This window comes from Cucumis sativus, chromosome 3 (genome assembly GCF_000004075.3).
Source record: "Cucumis sativus cultivar 9930 chromosome 3, Cucumber_9930_V3, whole genome shotgun sequence".
NCBI classification, from domain to species: Eukaryota; Viridiplantae; Streptophyta; class Magnoliopsida; order Cucurbitales; family Cucurbitaceae; genus Cucumis; species Cucumis sativus.
The window spans coordinates 21,489,831-21,514,577 of record NC_026657.2 but is presented as its reverse complement, the minus strand read 5'-3'; the positions used below and the strand labels follow the sequence as shown (position 1 = coordinate 21,514,577).

At 39.9% G+C, this 24,747-nt stretch overlaps 1 protein-coding gene across 1 annotated transcript; it reads left to right on the top strand.

Moving 5' to 3' along the window:
• Nucleotides 1-188: 188 nt before the first annotated feature.
• Nucleotides 189-24,669, top strand: LOC101206408 (biotin--protein ligase 2). Its single transcript, XM_004150554.3, has 10 exons — nt 189-398; nt 590-914; nt 1,004-1,065; nt 1,163-1,311; nt 1,888-2,008; nt 2,150-2,305; nt 22,725-22,770; nt 23,022-23,088; nt 23,610-23,686; nt 24,307-24,669. Exons 1-10 carry the CDS (start codon nt 278-280, stop codon nt 24,347-24,349), a joined length of 1,167 nt encoding a protein of 388 aa, XP_004150602.2. The 5' UTR covers nt 189-277; the 3' UTR covers nt 24,350-24,669.
• The last annotated feature ends 78 nt before the right edge of the window (nt 24,670-24,747 follow it).

Below are 24,747 nucleotides of genomic sequence, written 5' to 3'. Positions count from 1 at the left end.
TGTTATTGATGGTCCATGGATATGCATGCGTTTTTCTACATGTACAAAGAAACTTTGTAGACACTATTATTTTATTCCTAAGCGGCGAATTAGACTTAACCAAAAGAAAAAATAGGAAAAAGAAATGTTTTTCATAGATATCTCTTAATTTTTGAAAACATAAAAAAGAGAAAGATTAAGAAAGCAAAAGGAGCGAAGGTTTTTTTAAAGTTTGGGTTAAATCTGATTTGGACTTTAAAGAAAGAGGCCGTTGGTGCAATTCTTTCGACTCATTGACATGTTGTTAGCTAACCAACTACGGTATTTCGGCAGGCCAGACTCTCGTTTCGTTTTCTCCGTCCTAAATTCTTCCTCTTTTTGGTCTCTGTCCACAATTGTTGCTTCACCGCCCACTCCAGGTTTGTTTCTTCTTCTTTCAATGCATCTTTGGGTAGTTTTCCTCAAATTTTGGGTTCACTATGTTCATTTGAGATGAATTTTACTTTGTGGAAGTTGTGTTGATTCGTTTCATAAACATTTAATGTCTTTTATGCAAGTAAATTGAATCAGCCCATATGGGCTGACATTTAATATTTTTTCTGGAAAGCAGAGTTTCCAATTAACGAGAGGGCGAGAAGGAGATTGTTCTCTCTATCGTTTGCTTCAGGAATGGACGCTAGTCCAACCTGTTCGTTGGTTTTGAGTGGAAAAACGGCGGTTGAGAACGAAACTGCCAAATTGCTGAAGAGGAATGACACTTTGAAGCTCCCTGACGATACTGAAATTTCGGTTTTATTGCACTCAGAAAAGGATAAACCTTTGGAGGAAAATGGGTTTCGAATTGATTTGTATTTGAATGCTCTTTCTACTGATACTTTTGGTAGATTCCTCATTTGGTCTCCACGAGTTCCTTCTACTCAGGATGTTATTTCTCAGTAAGTGTAACAAAGCCTTTCTTTTTTATTTTTTTCCCACACTACATTTTCTTTCTTTGGAGAGCCAGCTAAATATTAGTTTGCAACAGCAACTTTAGCAACCTTCCACTGGGTGCTGTCTGTGTGGCTGATGTTCAGTTCAAGGGAAGAGGTGCGTAGTCCTAATAGTAACAACAAACGGTTAACATTGTTTGTTAGTCCTGGAATTCCCCTTTCTATTGAAAGTCACTGTATGGATTTAAGTGAAGGTCGATCAAAGAATTTGTGGGAATCTCCCCCTGGTTGCCTTATGTTTTCCTTTACCATTCAAATGGAAGATGGGCGTATTGTTCCTCTATTACAGTATGTAATATCTCTCGCTATTACTGAGGCCATAAAGGATATTTGCGACAAAGAGGTAATTTTTGTCTTCTTTTTGGCCCGTATTAGAACTCTTTATTGAATTTTTTGTTGATAAATGGTTACTCTATTATAACAAGTCTCGTAGTTGAAAGTTCTGATCAACAATTGATGTTAATTTATCAATGAAAACTTCATTTATTATTATTTTTTTTTAAGCAAACAAAGAAAACAAGTGATGTTATTTTAATACCAGACAGTTGTCTCAATGCCTGCTAAATAACCAAAACTTTAGGAGAGGCGGGGCAGAGAAGTGACCTTGCAAGAAAAAAACATATGGTAATGAAAGGAAGAAACAGTATGTTGGAAAGAATCTGGACGGGCTATTACCCTTTCTGGAAAGGGGCTTTTGGGGGACTTGTTTTATTTGTATGGCCCTGTATTCTTTCATTTTTTCTTAAGGGAGGTTTTTTATTCTATCAAAGAAAGAAAAAAAAACATGCTCTCACATGTTTCGTTGTTTCTACTGTGCCAATATTACTGGCTATTTCATTCATGTTAGGAGTACTATCTGTAAACAGTACTTGCACTTGAGTTGAGGTTGAAATTGCTCATTCTCTGTGGATTCCTACAGGGGTTACCCTATATTGATTTGAAAATAAAGTGGCCAAATGATCTTTATGTGAATGACCTGAAAGTTGGAGGCGTTCTTTGTACTTCAACATATAGATTGAAGAAGTTCAATGTTACTGCTGGTGTGTTTTTCTTTTCCATCTGATTTTCTCTACATTCTCCTTTACCCTTCCAATTTCGAACTCTTGGTCTCCATACCTTGCAACAATTTGAAAAAGCGTAGTGTGGTTGTGGTTTATTTTAACTGCTTCACATTCTTCCAGGTATAGGTTTGAATGTAGACAACGACAAACCATCAACATGCTTGAATGAAGCTCTTACAAATTTATCCAGTACACCTTACAAGTTCAGAAAAGAGGATATCTTAGCATTCTTCTTTAACAAATTTGAAAGATTGTATGATGTTTTCATAAATCAAGGTATTTATATGCCAATTCAATGTCTCCCTCATGATAAGACATTGTCACATACATGCCTGAATTTAGAGCTTCTTCTTCAATCTAACCTCACAAATGCTCTAGAGATGGTTCTGAATTATGAAAAATTTAAGCAACAAGCACCGTCTACCAAAAGAATTTGAAACTATCCATCTTTCTCTTCTTTCTTCCCTTGCTTCTGAACGTGTAGTTATGATCATTATCCTTCCAACACCATTTTCCATAAGGATTTTTTGCATGCTAAGGGTTTGACTTCTACCTATGTCATAGCATAAAAGATAGAAGGATTCCAGATGGATAACTATATATAAAATAAATCTTATTAAGCTTTTTAGCTACATTTTTGTGGGGTGTGATAAAGCGCACCAGGCTACTGTTCACTTAGGATGTAGATTAATTAGGTGCATTAATGATTTTATTTTATTCTTTCTTTGCTGTCAATGACTATTCAATCAAATACAAATATATTATTCCGTTCAATTTCGATGATATATGAGTAGGATATTGTTAGACCTCCCGTAATATACCAGTATAGTAGAAGGAAGGATTGGAAGGAAAAGAAGAAGGACAAGAAGATAGTGGAGGATGCAACAACCTAAGGGGGACCACCAGGAAGAAAACGGTTTAAAGGAAAGGAGGAAGGGGGGACCACAGTGAGTGGGAAAAGTAGAATAAATAGAACAGAGGAGAATAGGGAGGGTATGCTTTTTGGGAAGAAAATTTCTGTGTATTCTTGAGAGAAAGGATAACAGAGAGGGAGATTAGAGTTTACGAATTGGTACCTTAGCCAATTCGTTTATCATATTGTAACTTCTTATTTCCTATTAATATAGTAAGTACTTCTTCCCAGTATTTCATATTGGGAATTCGAGTGTTCCATCATTTTGGTATCAGAGCCCGACGATCCGGAAGGGAGAACAAACATGGTTCAGACAAGAGTCGAGGAAAGAATGGAAGCGCACGAACAAGAGCTTAGTACGATACCGACGATGGAAGAAAAACTCACGTCGGTGGCGCAAAACATGGAAAGCCTGCAGGCTCAAGTAGAGAAAACTCACCAGATGGTAATGATATTCATGGAGACGGTGGCGAAGGAACGATTGCTAGCCAATGGTAAGGGGAGTGAGTCACCGGTGCAAACGACTCCAACGGAGAAATGGGTGGAAGACGAGAGCTCGGTGAGCAAGGAGACCAGAAATGACACGCGGGAAAAGAAAGGTGACGGTGAAGGAGAGAACAACGATTGGAGTAGGTTTAAAAAAGTGGAAATGCCAGTGTTTAATGGCGACGGCCCCAATTCGTGGTTGTTTCAAGCGGGCAGGTACTTTCAAATACATAAATTAACCGACTCGGAAAAGCTCACGGTAGCAACGATCAGCTTTGAAGGGCCGGCTCTGAATTGGTATCGATCCCAAGAAGAGAGAGACAAGTTTACGGATTGGGCTAACAAGTTTACGTTTTTCCGATTAGGACGATTACACTCAGAGGGGCGCCGACAGTAGAAGTCAAGAAAGAAGGCCTGTCGAAGAGGTTATCCGACGCAGAGTTCCAAGCCAAGAGAGAGAAAGGGCTCTGTTTCAAGTGTGACGAAAAGTACTACTCAGGCCATAAGTGCAAGGTCGAGGACCTACGTGAGTTACAGATGTTTGTGGTAAGAGCCGATAATGTAGAAGAGGAAATTTTCGAGGAAGACGAGTATGAGCAGAGGGAGTTGAAGGTCATGGAAGTACAAGGAAACATTGAAGGAGTAGTAGAACTTTGTATCAACTCGGTGGTTGGGCTAACGACCCCGATACGATGAGATAAGGGGGTTGATCCAAGAAAAAGAAGTAGTAGTGCTAGTCGATTGCGGGGCCACACACAACTTTATATCTGAGAAACTGGTCACGACATTGCATCTTCCGACCAAAGACACCTCCAATTATGGAGTTATTCTGGGATCCGAAAAAGCGATCAAGGGAAAGGGTGTTTGTGAACAAGTAAAGCTTAATCTCAATGGTTGGATCGTCACTGCAGGCTTTCTACCTTTGGAGCTGGGGGGAGTAGACGTAATCCTGGGAATGCAGTGGTTATACTCACTGGGGTAACAGGGATGGACTGGAGGAACTTGGCCATGTCGTTCTCTCATGACAATAGGAAGGTGACCATAAAAGGGGACCCCAGCCTAACCAAGACGCAAGTCAGCCTGAAGAATTTGACTAAGTCCTGGACTGATTCGGATCTGAGATATTTGGTTGAGTGTCGAGCATTGGAAACCAGAATCATGGAGTATGGGACAAGGGCAGAGGGTAGGGTCATCAGCATTCCAGACAAAGTGCAGGCAGTGATAAGACAGTACGAGGACATGTTTGAATGGCCCGAAGAATTACCACCAGAGAGGGATATTAAACATCACATACACATCAAGGGAGGCACAGACCCAATCAACGTTAGGCCATATAGGTATGCTTTTCAACAGAAGGAGGAAATGGAGAAACTAGTGGATGAAATGCTTTCATCCGGTATTATTCGCCCAAGTACCAGCCCATACTTAAGCTCAGTTTTATTAGTAAAGAAAAAGGATGGGAGTTGGAGGTTATGCGTGGATTACAGAGCGCTCAACAATGTCACCATTCCCGATAAGTTTCCCATCCCTGTGATTGAAGAATTATTTGATGAATTAAATGGAGCGAATCTGTTCTCGAAAATTGACTTAAAGGCTGGTTATCACCAAATTAGAATGTGTAGTCAGGACATAGAAAAAACAGCCTTTAGAACTCATGAAGGGCATTATGAATTCTTAGTAATACCATTTGGGCTCATGAATGCTCCGGCAACATTCCAGTCCTTGATGAATAGCATATTCAGAGCATATCTGTGGAAGTTTGTCTTGGTTTTCTTTGACGACATACTGATATACAGTAGAGGATGGAAAGAACATTGCCAACACATCAAATTAGTATTGGAAGTTTTGAGGATCCATAGATTGTTTGCTAATAAGAAGAAGTGCAGCTTCGCGACTACTAAGCTTGAGTATTTGGGTCATGTGCTGTCTGGGAATGAGGTGGAAGTGGACCCAGAAAAAATCAGCTCAATCAAACAGTGGCCGATTCCCACGAATGTGCGTGAAGTAAGGGGATTCTTGGGGTTGACTGGGTACTACCGTCGATTTGAACAACATTATGGGTCCATTGCAGCTCCGTTAACACAATTATTGAAATTAGGACCTTTTAAATGGACTCAGGAAGCTCAGGTAGCATTTGAAAGGTTACAGCAGGCAATGATAACCCTGCCTACTCTTGCACTTCCAGACTTCAATGCACCTTTGGAGTTGGAGACTGACGCATCTGGGTATGGGGTGGGCGTTGTCCTAATGCAGAACAAAAGGCCAATTGCCTTTTACAGCCACACTTTAGCTATGAGAGACCGTGCCCGACCAATCTACGAAAGGGAGTTGATGGCAGTGGTGCTGGCAGTGCAGCGTTGGAGACCATATCTTTTGGGAAGGACGTTCATAGTGAAAACTGATCAACGATCTCTCAAGTTCTTGTTGGAACAAAGAGTAATCCAACCACAGTACCAAAAATGGATAGCAAAGCTCCTTGGCTATTCCTTTGAGGTAATGTACAAGCCCGGCCTAGAAAACAAGGTAGCTGATGCTTTGTCTCGAGTGACTCTAGTGGCTCACCTCAACAACTTAACGGCTCCTACGTTGGTTGATCTCAAGGTCGTGATGGAAGAAGTGAAGGAGGATGAACTGTTAAAGGAAATCATCAACAGAGTGCAGAACGACAAAGAAGTAAAGAATTATACGTGGCAACAAGGACTACTTTCAAGGGAAGGATAGTAATTGCGAAGAGGTCTGCGCTGATTCCTACAATCTTGCACACGTACCATGACTCTGTGTTGGGAGGACATTTCGGGTTCCTAAGAACATATAAGAGGCTAACCGAAGAGTTGTTCTAGATGGGCATGAAGGCAGACATATAGAAGTATTGTGAAGAATGTACCACGTGTCAGCAAAATGAAAACCTTAGCCCTCTCACCGGCGGGTTTATTGACTCCCTTGGATATCCCTAGTAGAATATGGGAGGACATATCTATGGATTTCATCGAAGGCCTGCCCAAGTCCGGTGGATATGAGGTGATTTTTGTGGTGGTTGATCGTTTTAGCAAGTATGCCCATTTTCTGGGGCTTAAACATCCGTTTGATGCCAAGACAGTAGCAGACGTATTCGTGAAAGAAGTTGTAAGATTACACGGTTTTCCACAGTCAATAGTTTCTAACCGTGATAAGATCTTTATGAGCAATTTTTGGAAGGAGTTGTTTCGTTTGGTAGGCACAAAACTGAATCGGAGTACCGCATATCACCCTCAAACGGATGGCCAGACCGAGGTTGTTAACAGGTCAGTAGAGATTTACTTAAGGTGCTTTTGTGGAGAACGTCCAAAGGAATGGATGAAGTGGATTCCTTGGGCTGAATATTGGTATAATACCACATATCAGCGTTCCTTAGGAGTATCCCCCTTTCAAGCAGTATACGGACGTGCCTGTTAAGGCCTTAGCCACAATTTTATTTATCAACTATGGGGAAGGATTTGAGAGTTCTCCAATCTCTCCACACTACTTTAATGAGAGTCTATACCAAAATCATTTAGCAAAAAGATACCCACCCCCAACATTCACAATACCTAAATAGGCAAACACTAAGAAAGCTAACAGAATACTTGGCCCCACTTTAACAGTCATACTCCTAAGGGCCCACTGTAAGGGAAATTACCAACTAACTCTCAATCATTCTTTCTTCTTCCCACTTTTATTCCTACGTGAATACACCTTTACTGTGGGGTCTATCATTACCCGCCCCCCAAAGAGCCACCTTGTCCTCAAGGTGGAATTCAAGAAACTATTCTTGAATAAGAGTGACTTGTTCCCATGTAGCACTTTCAGGTGTACCGTCACTCCAGCAAATCAAAACTTCTAAGTTGTCCCATTTTTCTCTGGTTTTGCGAACTCCCAACACCTCTATCGAAGACAATTGCATTGACAAATCAGCAGCCAAATCTTTTGGAATTGGAAATAGAGGCTTGTTTGAACCTACGACCTTTCGAAGAACCGAAACATGAAAGACCGGGTGAATAAGCGACTCCTTGGGAAGAGCCAAATGATATGCAACCGGACCAATTCGTGCCACAATGACAAATGGGCCAATGAATCTTGGGGCCAATTTGGGGTGCTTAAAATGGCTGAGAGAGGACTGGCGGTAAGGGCGTAACTTCACGTAAACCCAATCATCCACCTCAAACTGTACCTCCCGTCGTTTAACATTGGCGTATTTGACTATTCGCTGTTGTGCCTTCAGTAAATTGGCCTTCAAAATTCCCAGAATTCCATCTCTTTCCTTCATCAAATGATCTACTTCATTCACCAAGCTCGACTCTTTCACGTATGGTAATATAGAGGGAGGTGGCCGACCATAGAGAGCCTCCAAGGGGGTCATCAATGTGGCTGTATGGACAGTTGTATTATAGCTCAATTCAGCCCAAGCTAGCCATTTAGCCCACTGTTTAGGTGTGTTCATAGCAAAACATCGTAGATACGTATCCACCCCTCGATTGACAACTTCGGTTTGACCATCTGTTTGGGGATGGTAGGTGGTGCTTCGTCTTAACTGAGTTCCCAACAACCGCCACAACTCCTCCCAAAATAGACTTGTGAAAATATGATCACGATCCGACACTATACTTCGGGGGCATCCATGCAAACAAATGATTTCCCGCATAAAAACAGCAGCTACAACTTTTGCACCAAAAGGATGCTCCAAAGGAATGAAATGTGCATACTTGGATAGTCTATCCACAACTACCAATATGACATCATAACACTCAGATTTAGGGAGACCCTCAATAAAATCCATACTAATATCCTCCCATACACGGTCTAGAATGGGTAATGCTTGAAGAAGACCGGCTGGAGTTAATGACAAATATTTGGCTTGTTGACAAACCGAACATTCGGCAACATACGTGCGGATGTGTGCTTCCATACCTCGCCAATATACCTCCCTTGCTAGCCTTTGATATGTTTTCAACGCGCCATGATGTCATCCTATCGGGCAGTTATGAAACTCCGCTAATAATAAGGGGATAGTAGGGGAATCCTCCGGAAGAACCAACCGGCCGTGATAGCATAGGACCTCTCCTTGTAGCGAATATCCCTCCGGGGTTGGCTGTCCATTTATCAAGGATAACCGAATACTATTCAGAGCTTCATTCCCAGTCACTTGATCAATGAAAATCAAAGGATTGAGCCTGCCCACAACACTTATGAGACCCAATTCAAATAGCGGTGGTAATCGTGATAAAGCATCAGCCGCTTTGTTTTCCATTCCTTTCTTGTATTCAATCACAAAATCATACCCCAATAGTTTAGCGATCCATCTTTGATATTCTCCCCCAATGGCTCGTTGTTCAAGAAGAAACTTCAAACTTTTTTTATCTGTACGCACCACAAAAGGCTTACCTAACAGATGTGGGCGCCATTTTTGAACAGCCCGCACGATTGCCATAAGTTTCCGTTCATACACAGCTTTAAACCTATGGGTAATGGGCAAAGCTTGACTGAAAAAAGCCACTGGACGTTGATGCTGCATTAGGACAGCCCCAATACCAACACCTGAAGCATCAGTTTTCAGCACAAAACCTTGGGTAAAATCTGGAATACCTAACACCGGTACCGACATCATAGCAGATTTTAACTGCTGGAACGCTTTTTCTGCTGTCTCATTCCACTGAAACTTTCCTTTCTTTAACAATTGTGTCAAGGGCAGTGCAATAGAACCATAGTTTGCCACAAATTTCCGATAATAACCTGGAAGACCCAAGAAACCTCGTAATTCCTTCACATTCTTGGGTGCTGGCCATTTAACCATAGCCGCTATTTTCGTTGGATCCGCCGCCACCCCATCAGATGAGATAATGTGACCCAAATATTCAATTTGATCTACTGCGAATTGACATTTTTTAAAATTCGCCACCAGTTTATGAACTTACTAAGGTTTCTAAAACCATGGCCAATTGGTGCAAATGTTCTTCTAGTGAGCTGTAGATTAGGATATCGTCGAAGAAAACCAAAACAAATTTGCGTAAGTACGGGCGGAGAATATCATTCATTACTGATTGAAAAGTGGTCGGAGCATTCTTCAACCCAAATGGCATCACGAGAAATTCGTAGTGCCCTTCATGGGTACGAAACGCCGTTTTGTGAACATCGGTGGCTCGCACTCTAATATGGTGATAGCCTGACTTTAGATCAATTTTTGAAAATATTGTTGCCCCGAATAATTCATCTAGTAGTTCATCAACAACGGGAATTGGATACTTATCTGGTATGGTGGCAAGATTCAGTGCTCGGTAATCCACGCAGAATCGCCAGCTACCATCTTTCTTCTTTACAAGGAGCACCGGACTTGAAAATGCACTTTTGCTTGGCTGGATAATTTTGGCTAACAACATTTTCTTTACTAATTTCTCAATTTCATCTTTCTGGAATTGGGGATAGCGATAAGGCCGCACATTCACCGCCCGGGCCCCTGACTCTAATTCAATAGCATGATCATGATCGCGAGGCGGTGGCAACTGATTTATGGATTCAAACACACTACCAAAAGACAAAAGAATTCTTTGAACTTCGGGTTTTAGATTACTCAGATAGTCCGCTAAATTATCCTTTGACTCTTCCGCTCCCCCTTGTTCGACTGTACTCAACTCGATTAACACTCCTTGATCTTCCTTCTTAAAAATCATTGATTTTAGTGACACCTGTGATTTTACGAGGCTTTTGTTCCCTTGTAGAATCACCAAAAATTCTCCCAATGAAAATTCCATCTCTGATAACTTGTAATTGAAAATTACTTTCCCCAAAGTTTCCAACCATGTAACTCCTAAATTAACATCTGCACTCCCAAGTGGTAGAGGAAGGAAATCATGAGTGATTGATAAATTAACGATTGTCAGATTCACACTCTTACACATTCCTGTTGCTCGAACTACACCCCCGGTTCCCAAAACAACGCCATAAGCATCTAAAGTTTCCACTGGAATTTTTAATTCCTTGACCACCTCCTCCGAAATAAAGTTATGTATAGCTCCCCCATCGACTAACACGACAACTTCGCAATTCCTGATTTCGCCTTTTATTTTTATGGTTTTAGGAGAACTAAAACCTACCAACGAATGTAAAGACAAATTTGCAATCTCAGTATTGATTTGCTCATTCTCATCTTCAGTCTCCTCTGCTACTTTATCAATTTCCCCACTTAAGTCCTCCCCTTCTTGAATAGCAATGATATTTAATTCTCATCTTTTGCAACGGGGCCCCGGATTGAATTTCTCGTCACATCGAAAACATAGCCCCTTTTCCTTCTTCATTCTCATTTCACTGTCAGTCATTCGGCGATAAGGTTGAGCCATCGAGTTTTTCGCGTTAAAATCGTGAGGGGAAGTGATTGTTGTCGATGATGAAGACGAATTTCGGCTAGGATTAATCGTAATGGTTCTTGATGTTGCAACCCGATCCATTACCTTTGACCCGGTTTGATTTCCTGACCCATTTGGTCCATTACCAGATGTTTTATTTAACAAACTAGGGTTTGCACCCACCCCATGTATTCTTTTTAATTGGACTACTTGGTCATCTTCTATTACTTGGGCCATTAACATTTTTGCTTCCAGGCCCACTGGATTCAATTTACGAATCTCACTTTGGATTTCTTCCCTTAGCCCACACACAAATTTACTTTCTAGGGCTGCATCGCTCATATCCTTAAGGCTGGCCGAAAACTGCTCAACTCGTCGCCGATATTCCCTTACGGTGGTTTCTTGCTGCAGTTTCATCAACCTCGCGTGCTTATCCCCCTGACCAGATGGCTTGAATCTTGCCCATAAAAGCTGCCGGAATTCCTCCCAACTATTAATCTTCGTTCGATCATCTTTCCACTTATACCAGTCCAACGCCTCTCCCTACAAGCAAAGAACCGCAGCACACCACAAAATAACGCTCAACGCGATGTAACCATCCATCCACATTTTCTTCTTCTTCTCCCTTAAATATTGGTACCTCTAATTTCCTTAATCTCATGTCGAAGAGGGGTATCTCCCGCTGGTTTGGTGCACAAGGTACTCCAAATCCTTCATTCGTAACCGGGTTAGTTTTCACTTCGCTTTTTTCTTCATGAGCTTGTTCTTCATCCATTATACCCTTTCCCTTGTCTGCAATTGTTCTTTCGCTAGACGTGGATCCTTTGGAAGCACTTCCCATCACTCCCATCCCTTGTATTAACAATTTCATGTCCTCACTCAACTTTGACAGATTATTCTCAATTTTTTGCTCGGCCCTTGTCCTTCGAACTTCTGCTAAACTATTTTTCCATCTTCCTTTCAAATGCTAATTGTCGTTCTTCTGCTTGCAAGAATTTTGCCTCTACTCTACTTTCTATTTCAGTCATCCCCGTGGTTACTCCCTCCAAACTTTCTTCCAAACCGATTACTCGAGCTTCCATCTTACCAACCATTCCAGGACAGGTGGCTCTGATACCAAAATTGTTAAGGCCTTAGCCACAATTTTATTTATCAACTATGGGGAAGGATTTGAGAGTTCCCCAATCTCTCCACACTACTCTAATGAGAGTCTATTTGATGTAATTCAAGTTGGATTGATTTTTCAAAAGAATTCTCTGCCGTATTTCAGGCTAGGAGACTGTTATATATTGATATCTCAAGGTTAGTTACAAGTTAGTTACAAGGTTGTTTTATTTAGTTAGTTACAAGACTGTTTTAGGAAGTTAGTTACAGCTGTATTTCTAATTAGTTAGGGATTTTTACTAACTAGCTATAGTTTACATCATTCCACCCCCTAAGGATGGACTCGTCCCAGGGTCCATCAGTCAGCAAGCCTGAAACGATCTGGTGCATGGTATGGCTTTAGGTCAGCAACATTGAAGACTGGGTGTATGTGTATGTCTTGGTAGATCGATCTTGAAGGCATTATCTCCGTATTTCTCTAATATAGGGAATGACCCAATTTGTCTGTCTTTCAGCTTGTTGTAGGTGCCAGTAGGAAATCTGCTCTTTTTCAGGTGTACCATTACTAGGTCTCCTTTATTGAAGTGGGCTTGTCTTCTTTTTTTTATCTGCTGCCTTTTTGTAGGAGTCTGTTGTCTGTATAAGATGATCATGGACTTCCTTGTGTAGTTTTTTTATATTTTCTGCCATGCATTCTGCTTCGTTGTTGAGATCCACGGTTGTGGGGAGTGTAGTGAGATCAAAGGTTAATCGTGGTAGTTTGGTATAAACTACTTCGAAGGGGGACTTTCCTGTTGATCTGTTCTTCATATTATTGAAGGCAATTCAGCTTGAGCCAATGCTAGATCCCATTGTTTTGGTTTTGACCCGCTAAGGCAGCGTAGCAGATTACCGAGGGTCCTGTTTGTTACTTCAGTTTGTCCATCTGTCTGTGGGTGGGCTGTGGTGCTGAATTTCAGTGTTGTGTCAAACTTCTTCCACAGTGTTCGCCAAAAGTGACTCAGGAACTTGACATCTCTGTCTGATACTATGCTTTTAGGTACTCCATGTAGTCGTACTACTTCTTTAAAGAAGAGGTTGGCTATGTAGATTGCATCATTTGTCTTTTTGCATGCTACGAAATGTGTCATTTTGCTGAATCTGTCCACTATAACCATTATTGAGTCAAATTGTCTTTGTGTTTTTGGTAATCCAATCACGAAGTCAATTGATAAATCTTCCCATATTGAGGTCGGGATGGGTAGTGGCGAGTATAATCCTGCATTCGTGCTGGAGCCTTTGGTTCTTTGGCAGATGGGGCATCTTTTTACGAAATTATTGGAGTCTTTTCTTATTTGCGGCCAGTAGTATCGTTTGGAAGTGATCTCCAATGTCTTATTCTGTCCGAAATGTCCAGCTAGCCCTCCAGAATGTGCTTCCTTTATCAAGGCTTCACGTAGTGAGGTGTGCGGGATGCATAACTGTTCTCCTTTAAATAGATATCCTTCAACAATGTGGTAGTCATCAGCGTCTAAGAAGTTGGAGCATTTGTACCAGATATCCTTGAAGTCAATATCTTCTTCGTATAAGTCGGGTAAATGTTTGAATGCTATGATTTCCGAAGACAGTACTGTGAGTAGGGAGCCTTTTCTGCTTAGAGCATCGGCCACCTTGTTCTCTTTGCCTGATTGGTGTTTGATCACGAAGTCAAACCTTTGGAGGAAGGATATCCAGCGTGCGTGCATCCTACTGATATTCTTTTGAGCTTGAAGGTATTTTAGTGAGAAATGGTCAGTTAGGAGTACAAATTCTTTAGAGATCAGGTAGTGTTCCCATTGTTTTAGTGCTCGGACGAGGGCATACAGCTCTTGTTCGTATGTGCTCCAGGTCTGTCTTGAGGTGCTGAGTTTTTCACTGAAGTATTCGATAGGATGTCCTTGTTGTACTAGGACAGCTCCAATCCCTGTACAGCATGCATCAACTGCTACTTCAAAAGGTGAAGAGAAATCTGGTAATTTAAGGATAGGGCTGGATGTGAGCTTCTTTTTGATATCTTCAAAGCTTTCTTGTTGTAACGGGGTCCATTTGAAGTTTCCTTTCTTTAGACAGTCAGTTAGTGGTGCGGCTAAAGAGCTGAAATTTCTGATGAATTTCCTGTAAAACGAAGCCAGGCCGAGGAAGGCTTGTATTTCTTTAATGGAGGCAGGAGTCGGCCATGTATGGATGGCTTCGATTTTCTTTGGTTCCATGCTTATGCTTCCTTGTTTGATTATAAAGCCGAGGAATGCAATTTCTTTTTTCATAAACATGCTTTTCTTAGTATTTATGTAGAGTTCCGCTTCTGTTAAGACTTGGAACAGCTTCCTTAGGTGTAGTAAATGCTCATCATTGTTTGTGCTGTAAACAAGTATGTCATCGAAGTAAACTACTATGAATTTGTTGAGAAATGGGTGAAGTACCTGGTTCATCAATCTCATGAAGGTGCTGGGTGCGTTAGAAAGGCCGAATGGCATGACCATCCATTCAAATAATCCTTCGTTTGTCTTGAAGGCTGTCTTCCATTCGTCGCCAGGTCTTACCCGTATTTGATGATAGCCACTTTTCAAGTCAATTTTCGAAAAGATACTGGCTTTTCCGAGTTGATCTAGCAGGTCACTAATCCTTGGAATGGGAAATCTATACTTTACCGTGATGCGGTTGATGGCTCTGCTGTCAACGCACATTCTCCAGCTTCCATCTTTCTTTGGCGTGAGAAGTGCTGGTACTGCACACGGGCTGAGGCTAGGTTTGATGTGCCCTTTCTTTAGTAATTCCTCAATATGATCATGAAGTATTTTGTACTCCTGGGGGCTCATCCTATAGTGAGCCAAATTTGGTAGTGATGCTCCCGGAATCAAGTCTATGTGGTGCTGTATATCTCGAAGGGGTGGGAGTCCCTTCGGTTCTTCCTTTATATGAGGGAACTCATGAAGGAGCTGCTGTAATTTGGGTTCTATGTCTTCAACCTGTTTTTCTTTGGTTTTTTCAATAACAACCAGTCCTAGGATGTCTTGTTCCCTTTCTTTAAGCATGTTTTTCCCACTAACAGTGATGAATAACTGTTTCTCACCTCTTAACCCTTCGTTAATCTTTTTCGTTATAGGGAGTAAGACTACCTTTCTTCCCATCCATTGAAACTCATATGTATTTTCCCTCCCTTTGTGTAATGATTGAGTATCATACTGCCAAGGTCTTCCTAGTAGGAGATGGCATACATCCATCTCAATGACATCACAAACAATTTGGTCTTTGTAGGCGTTTCCAATGGAGAGAGGGACTGTACAGATTTCGCTGACCGTGGCTTCTCCTCCTTTTCTCACCCAACCTATCTTGTAAGGGTTTGGATGTGCTTCAGCCTTTAGATTCAAGACTGTTACTAATTTCTTTGCTACGAAGTTTTCACTGCTGCCGCTGTCTATGATTACATCACATACTCTTCCGTTTATGGTGCATCTTGTCTTGAAAAGACAGTGGCGTTGCAGGTTCTTTTCTTCCTTGGGCGTAATTAGTAACCGTTGGATAACACAAGAGACCCTTTCCCCATCATCTGCTTCAATCAGTTCAGTTTCTTCCTCTGCTTCTATACTGTCTTCACTTATCTGTCCTCCTTCTTCGGCTATTGCAATGGTTTTTCTTTGCGGACAGTTGTTGGACAGGTGGCCAGTTTGGCCACATCGGAAGCATTTTCCTAATGACGGGCGGGAGTAGCTGTTCTGACCACTAGGCTTGAACGTCTGTTCTTTCTTTCTTTCAACGGCTACTTCTTGATTATCAATCTCTTTCCCTTTTGCTTTTGTTGAGGTTGAAGGTTGGTCGTTTGTTTTGCTTTTTGTCGAATTTGTTTCCCATGCTGATCTTCTATTTAGATTCTTGGATCGAATTGCAATCATCTCCTCTACCGTTTCTGCAAATGATATTGCTTCAGACAGGAAACGGAATGGTTGTAGTCTGACCTTTTCCTTGATGTCGAATCGAAGGCCTCCCACAAATCTTGCAACCTGGTGCTGTTCATTTTCGCTTAGGTTTGTTCTTGCACTCAGGCGGTGGAATTCTTCAATGTACTCAGCTACTGTCCGGACACCTTGGCGGCAGTTTTGGTACTGATTGTATAAAGTTTGTTCGTAGTTTGGTGGTAAGAATCTTGCCTTCAATAATTTTTTCATCTTTTCCCATGAGCGAACCGGTTGTTTCCCGCATCTTTGTCTATTGATTTCTAACTGATCCCACCAAGCTGATGCACCAGCCCTTAATTTTAAGGCTACTAGGTGGACTTTCTTGCGTTCAGGCGTATCCATGTAGTTGAAGAAGTTTTCAGTACTCTTTATCCAGTCCAAGAATGCTTCTATGTTTCGTTTGCCATCATACATGGGAAGGTCAATCTTCATCTTATAATCGTGGTATTCTCCTCTTCTGGCCTCAATTCTTTGGTTATTTCTTCCTGCTCGTGCTTCATCATTGAAGTTCCACATGTTTCCTTGTTCATCCCCGCTTGAAGAATCATCTTCTTGGGTTTCTTGCCAAGCTTCTTGATCTTCTTGAAAGTCTTCGTCAAGCTGTTGCTGTATAGCGTAACCGGGTCTCCTTCTTTGAAGTCCTCGTGGATTGTTCATGTTTCTAACGTATCCCCTTGCTCGCCGGCCTCTTGTTTCACCAAAACGTTGGTCGTTTTGGAAGTTAATTTCATTCCGTGGTGGTGGCTGTGGGAATTCTCCTCTTCGGTTTAACAGTTCGACACTTTCCATCAACCTATCAAATTTGTTGTGGAGATCTCCCAAAGATTCTTCAACAGCCAGCAAGCGAACTGTTGATGTCTTTGGAGAGAGGACGGTGATTTCCTCCGCCGCTTCTTGCACACGGTTTTCCCCTGTGGCAGGGTTGTTAACTCTTCGGCCAGCCATTCCGTCCAAGAATCGGGGCTGCTCTGATACCAATTTGATGTAATTCAAGTTGGATTGATTTTTCAAAAGAATTCTCTGCCGTATTTCAGGCTAGGAGACTGAAATATTGATATCTCAAGGTTAGTTACAAGTTAGTTACAAGGTTGTTTTATTTAGTTAGTTACAAGACTGTTTTAGGAAGTTAGTTACAGCTGTATTTCTAATTAGTTAGGGATTTTTACTAACTAACTAGCTATAGTTTACATCACTATTCCAAAATCATTTAGCACAAAGATACCCACCTCCAACATTCACAATACCTAAATAGGCAAACACTAAGAAAGCTAACAGAATACTTGGTCCCACTTTAACAGTCATACTCCTAAGGGCCCACCGTAAGGGAAATTACTAACTAACTCTCAATCATTCTTTCTTCTTCCCACTTTTATTCCTACGTGAATACACCTTTACTATGGGGGGTCTATCAGTGCCCCGCCAGCCCTGATATACTATGGTGATCGTACAACTCCTATATCTGCATTGGATGAACAACTGAAAGAAAGAGATATATCTTGGGAGTATTAAAAGAACACTTGCGCATAGCACAAGACAAGATGAAGAGCTACGCAGACTTGAAAAGAAGGCATGTGGAATTTGAAAAAGGAGACATGGTGTACTTGAAAATCCGTCCTTACAGACAAGTCACTATGCGTCAGAGGAGGAATGTAAAGCTATCCCCGAAATATTTTGGGCCTTATCGAGTACTGGAGAAAATTGGACCGGTGGCATATTGACTGGAGTTACCTGCTGCAGCAACAATTCATTAGGTCTTTCACATTTCACAGTTGAAGAAAGCTTTCGGGGAATGCGCTAACAAAGAAGAATTGGTACCCTTTTTGACCGAAAATCATGAGTGGCTGGCAATACCGGAAGAAGTCTTTGGCTATCAAAAGAATGCGAGAGGAGATTGGGAAGTTCTAATGAGCTGGAAGGGGCTGCCAAGGCATGAAGCAACATGGGAGAACTATGACGATTTCCAACAATCGTTCCCTAATTTCCACCTTGAGGACAAGGTGAAACTGGACCGGGAATACAATGTTAGACCTCCCGTAATATACCAGTATAGTAGAAGGAAGGATTGGAAGGAAAAGAAGAAGGACAAGAAGATAGTGGAGGATGCAACAACCTAAGGGGGACCACCAGGAAGAAAACGGTTTGAAGGAAAGGAGGAAGGGGACCACAGTGAGTGGGAAAAGTAGAATAAATAGAACAGAGGAGAATAGGGAGGGTATGCTTTTTGGGAAGAAAATTTCTGTGTATTCTTGAGAGAAAGGATATCAGGGAGAGTAGAGTTTACGAATTGGTACCTTAGCCAATTCGTTTATCATATTGTAACTTCTTATTTCCTATTAATATAGTAAGTACTTCTTCCCAGTATTTCATATTGGGAATTCGAGTGTTCCATCAGATATCCTAATTCGAGTGTTCCATCAGATATCCTATGTCCAAACACTAGTAATATCATTTACTCCCCAACTAATATTGATTCCTACTTGTTAAGCTTTCTGCAAATTTTCTAGTATACAAGTGAGTGAAGTGTTAAAGGAAATTTCTCAGTATGGATCTTGTTTTAGCTGGCACATAATGAGATGAGATGATTTATGGGAGTAATGGTTCTCATAAGTCTAAAGGAAGAAAAGCCTTTTGGAATGAGTCGGGAAATTTGTTTGGTCCTTGACTCTTTGTGCTTACCAGTTATGTGCGGCTGAAGACTTTTTTTGAGGTCGGCAACCCAGGGGAGAAAGCGATGGTAGAGTAACGAGATTTGTGAGAGTTCTAGTCTAGGAGTGTGCACTGAAACTGAAAACTGAAGACTTCAACTCACTCTTGCAGTCTCTCAGATGGCAACTCTTGCCTCCCTCACTCAGCCTCCTCATTCATCTTCGTTTCTCCATAGTGCATCCTCTTGTCTCTCACCTCCAATTCCATCGTGTATCTTTGTTCGTGGCTCAGCTCAATGAGCTTACTTCTAAGATCTCAAATTCTTGAGGTATAGGTTTTGTGAAGATGAAAAACAAAGAGGGAAAACAAAAGGAAAAAAAATCTCAAAACTGAAAACCGCACTGCACCACATATAGGCACTTCAGTTTCACATATTTATTTTTAAAATTTTTGGTCTGTGGAATAGGATATTATGGTAAAATACTTAATCTATTAGGATTAGAATTAGGTTCTTTTATTTATTATGATTAAAAGTTAGTTTCATTAGGATTAGTTTGCTATAAATAGAGTACTTGTCTTCACAACTTTTAAATATTACTAAAATTCTCTCAAAATGGTATCAGAGCACACGTCTAAGCCAATGTTGATTAATATCGGTGGAAGACCGTAAAACTATTCGTGACACTGATCACAAGAGGGAGCTTTGTGAGGTGTGCTCATTGTCGAACAACACACATCTAACAAGGGGGAGCCCTTAAAATTCCAAAAAAAAAAGAAAAAGAATATTTATCAAAATTTTGCAAAAATGTACTATTACCGCTCAAGGAAGACGACGAAGAAAAAATATAGCAGTTGGTATAGGCAAGAAAGTCAAATTTACTCCAAAAAGCAGTATTGGATTTCTGATTCAAATGATTCAGAAGAAGAATTCCGACATAATAATTTCACTCGTACTCGATTTTCTGAAAACCTATCATTATCCACATTTAAAATTTGATTATACTGATTCTAGCGATTCTGACGAAGATTCAAATGCAGTTTGGAACGAAATAACAAGGATTGACATATCAAAAAAAAAAAGACAAATTAAATACAATGGTGACAAAATACCATGACATATGATGACCCTTCCTCAACGAAGAGAAGAAAATATAAGAGATGAACGAAGAAAACCTACCTAATAGCGGCGGAAAGAAGTTTTATTTGAAGAAAAAGCAAAAGACCAATTCGAGCATGAAGGCGATATTTTCATAATATTATGACCAAGTCCAAGAAGAAAAACAAGAAGACTAAATCCACATGCCAATGGCAATTCGAACTTAGAAACTTTCCTCGATTGGATAAAGAATGTTATTAGAACGCACCGGAAGACAAAAGTAAAATTAACTGTCTTCAAGTTGAAGTCAAGGACGTTGGTTTGGTGGAATCAAATTCAGTTGAATAGAAAGTTGATGGGCAAAATACCAATAAGAAATTGGCAACGAATGTTGAAGATGATGAAAATTAGATTCTTACCACTAGATTATGAACAAATTCTTTATCAACAAAATCAGAAAGATGTGGGGAAATTTATTAGGATTAAGGGTCAGTTTCTTTTATTGGTTAGGATTAGGATTAGTTTGTAGTTTTCTATAAATAGAGTGCTTGTCTTCTTGTATTCACAACTTTTAAATATTAATAAAGTTCTCTCATTTGAGTTTCATCAAATCCACAAACTGAACTGTGAACACCCCCAGAGAGTTCAACGATTTTTTATCCTCATTTGATGAATGGCAAGTATACACAGGCTAGTAGTAGAGCAAGGATTCAAATTGATAGATTTCTGACGTCCAATGGGTGGTTGGATGAATGTGATAGTGTTAGGATAGAGTTGGGCTGAGAGGTCACTTCGAACTACTTGCCTATTATCCTTGGTTTAGTACCTCATCGTTGGGGTCCTTGCAAGTCCATATTCCCCTAATGGTGGAATTTGGAAGTGCAAGGTAATTGAGTTATTGAGAATGTTATGACCAAATGGGGAAATTTAGAGCCTTAAAGGGTTGTTAAGAAGTTAGGACAAGGAGGCTTTTGGGTGACAATTTTGGGCAAAATCAAGGCCATTGGTTCTCAGGAAGAGATTAGTAGTCTTTATGAGTTACTTAAGGAGGAAAGGCAAGCTCTTAAGGCGGAGTTCGTTGATTTGGTAAGGAAGGAACATAGTAGTCACAGCCAAAAGGCCAAGGTGAGATCAGCTAAAGAGTGAGATCGCAATAAGCTTTTTCCCACAAATTACAATCAAATGCCTTGCTTTCTTTGATAAATGAGTTGCTTAAGCCAAATGTTTATTACAATCAAACTCCTCTCCGATTTGCTGATGACTCTCTTCTTTTGTCCGAGTAAGGAAGAGTCTTTTTTAAATTTGAACCACATTCTCACTTTCTTTGAAGCCATGTTGTGTCTTAAAATTAGTAAAGGTAAAAGGCTAGATGATGAGTTTGATTAGTGACTTGGTCAAAGTGAGTAAATGGAATAAGTAGGTGGGGGTGTGAGATTGGAAATAACCCATGCAGAGTTCCTTTTGGATTCCCGTGGGGACCAAGTGTGAAAAAGATTGACCTGTTGGAAGATTTTTTTTCCTCTCCCTAAAGGTGGTAGGTTGACTTTAGTTCGACTAATGTTAAGCCGTATTCCTCTTTAACTTTCTCCCTTTCAAGAGCCCCTGGATCATTGTGTACATGCTTGCAAAAACTCATAAGGGCCTTTCTATGGGATGGTGTGGAGAAAGGTCTCTCTATGGGATGCTGTGGAGGAAGGTCTTTCTATGACATGTTGTGGAGGAAGGTCTAGGTGATTTGGTTAATTGAGAGGTTATTAGAAAGCCTGTTAACATGGGTGGGTTAGAGTTAGAGAACTTCAGGGCTCGAACCATAACATTATTGCCAAAATGGTTACGGTGTTTTCCCCTAATTCTTTGTCTCTTTGGTACATGATTATTGTGAGCAATTATGGTTCTAATTCCTTTAAATGAATGTTCGATGGGGTTAAAGGCACATTCAGAAACAATTGGAAATTCTTTTTTTTCTTTTAACCTAATTAATTCAGTGTATGGTGGGTGACGGAAAGAATATTTATTTTTGGGATGATAGGTGGATGGCAGATCCGCCTATGAGCAGGAGGTTCCTTAATCTTGATCACTTATTGACTATGAAAATATGTTGGATGGCTGATGTTCTTGTTTTTTTAGGCTCAATCCAGCTAAACGCTAAATCTAGTTGTATTTGCTTTATATTGTTTATTGTATTTCTTTGTACTTGCATTAGACTCTTCATTTCATCAATGAAAAACCTTGTTTTCTTTTTCATTTTTTCGTGCCTTTGGAGGTAAAAAATGAAAATCCCCCCTTCGGCCCCCAAGAAAAAGGGAAAGTTCTTTGTTTGGCAAGTTATCCTTGTAAGTTTCAACACCTTGGATAGACTTTTATGGAAGACGCCTTCTTTGATTAGACCTTTTTGTTGCATCCTTTGTTGGTGGGTGCCAGAAGACTTGAATCATTTATTTTGAAATTGTGATTATGTTCAGTAGTGTCGGTCTAGAACTCTTCGTTTGATGTGTTTGGTCTTTAGATGGTCCATTATGGAGCTTTGAGTTTCTCCTCGATCTGCTGATTCAAGGGAAGGGAAATTTCTTTTGGGAAATTGGAGTGTGTGCTTTGTTTTAAGGGTTCAAGGGGAATTTGGAAGAGAATCTTTAGAGAGATTGAGAGAGTTTTGTGATATTTGGTCCCTGTGAGATTTTATGTTTGTAATTAGTGCGGATGATGACTTTTTTTGTTTTTCTAATTATTTGCTTGGTCTTATTCTTCTTGATTGGAGTCTCCTTCAGGGTTGCTCCCTTTTGTGGGCTGTGTTTTTCTGCATGCTTGTTAATTCTTTCATTTTTTTTTCAATGATAATTGGTCTTTTATTTAAAACTAAAACAAATTAAGTGTGTGGAGTGTTAAATTATTGATATAATTGCTTGGTTATTTACTAATTTAACAATCTTGTTCTCTCTCAAAAAGGCTAGAATTTTTGTAGCACATTTATTTCATTTATTGTCACCTTCCTAACATGCTGTAATGGCTAGTTCACATCACGATTATCTCATGTTTGTTCTACTTCAGTTCCAAAAATTTTCTTGTGATCCCATTCTCATTATACCCGTGAATAATGCTATTTCGCTAACGTCATTTTCTGAATGATTAGGGTTTCGGGCTCTTGAGGAACTTTACTATCAGACATGGTTGCACAGGTAACTCATGGATGTGGATTAATTTGTCTTTTTCTTCTTATATATACACATATATATATACTCAACATGTGTTCTGTTCCAAGTTTCTCATGATTATGCTTAGTTTGCATTGTCTACATTTCTTGTCATGGAACCAAAAATATTGGGGAAATGGACTTTGTTCAATTTTCTAGGACTATTGTGCAAGTTGTTATGAGTAGGTTTTACAATTGCTTTGCTATGGATATGATTTTGCTTACCTGTCTATGTAGTGGACAAAGAGTTGTTGTACAGGAAAAGAAAGAAGATCAAGTCGTGGAAAATGTAGTCACTATTCAGGTACGTAATAATTCATTGATAGCTGATTCTGTCGCTTCTCTAGTATTTATGCAAATGCTGCAGACTTAATCCCTCTGCTCCTTTTAGTTCCTCCCTGTAGTTATTTATATCTTTTCAGTTCAGAAGAAAAAAACTCTCTCCTGCAGTTGTATTTGTTATTTTGTAGTTACATTTTTTTAGAAAAAGAAAAATTCTAAGAAACCGAAGTTTCATTGAGATTGATGGATGGATATAAGGGCAAACATAAACAAGCCCAATAAACAGAACAACCAACACCAATTGTGGTCTTGGAGAGTGCTACTTTGTAGTTTTTTGTTACTTTAAGATACTCCTATCCCTGAAGGATGGTCTTGACTAAAACTTACGAGAAAGATTGTGTCCTTGTTAAATATTCAACTTCAATTTCTTGCTCAACTTAGTAATGGAAAGTGCTAAATGCACTGTATTATATGATTTTCACGGATTTAAAAACTGGAATTGGTCCCTTATTGTTTCAGAAATTTGCTTGTTTCTTTATACAGGGGTTGACATCTTCAGGATATTTGCTAGCTATTGGAGATGACTACCAAATGTGTGAACTTCATCCCGATGGAAATAGGTTAAGTATTTGAATGGACTCCTATTCTTCATTTAGTGAATGGATTGTGCTGTGCCATTATTTATTTATCCTTTTTGTTTTTTTTTTTTTTTTTTGGCAAAAGTTTCACACATACATGGACTTCAAGAGTATAACACATGTGTCTATAGTATATTAGTTGCATCTTGAAAATAATCCTGAAAGACAGTGGGTGCGTCTATTTTTGTTTTTGAAATCTTATTGATGGTTCAAATGTTTCCAAAACACTGTAAGAAAATTGTGAGGAAATAAACAATTTGCAGAAACAGAAAACTTAAAAGTAAAATCATTATTAAAAGAAGCCAAAACTAAACCATTATTATTTGTAGAAATGACTGGAGTTCATTCCAAATTTATACATGACCACTAAAGTGTCTTAAAGAACTTCAGAATAAATTATAATGATTGTAAAGGAAGTGACTGCCCTGTTTGTCAGTCAATCAATGCTACATGCCCTTCTGTTTCTGCATTGCTCGGCTCACAACCCCAAGCATGTGTTAATCTCCAAATGTAATGGCTGATATATGATTTTAGAAGGCTAATGCATGATAATGGTCTGATCTTAAATCTGATCATCTTGTCAATATCCTATTGTTCTACAGTTTGGACTTTTTCAAAGGACTAATCAAGAGCAAATTGGTGTAAGAATATGCTGCTTTCTCACTTTGCAACAAGTGCTGACTTATGAATCAGGTGCAAGAAGAAGGGGACGATGGTTTTCTTTTATTTTTAGTCAACAATTCTCTGTTTCGAAAGTGGAGGGAAGAGAGAAATATATCTTACTTTTTGTGATTAAACAATGAGATCCCAATTGAAGTTGTAAATATTATTTTTCTATAAACTTACCAAGGAGGGTCCATGGTTCAGAACGTGATATATTTTTGTATCATACGAATGAAAGTGAAGGAATACCCAACCGGACAATTTCCAATTGATTAAGCAGTTATTTTTTGTTAGAAACTTAAGAAACTTCGCCAATTTATTTGCCGCTGTTTGAGCTTGAAACTGAAACTACGTTATGAGAGAGGTGTTGTGTTGTAAAT

Excerpts from the sequence above, each read along its gene's own strand:
- LOC101206408 (XM_004150554.3), top strand. The coding sequence starts at position 278 with ATGTTGTTAGCTAACCAACTACGGTATTTCGGCAGGCCAGACTCTCGT. Across the intron at positions 1,066-1,162 it reads TGTTCAGTTCAAGGGAAGAG|GTCGATCAAAGAATTTGTGG; the intron begins GTGCGTAGTCCT and ends ATTTAAGTGAAG. Across the intron at positions 2,009-2,149 it reads GAAGTTCAATGTTACTGCTG|GTATAGGTTTGAATGTAGAC; the intron begins GTGTGTTTTTCT and ends ACATTCTTCCAG.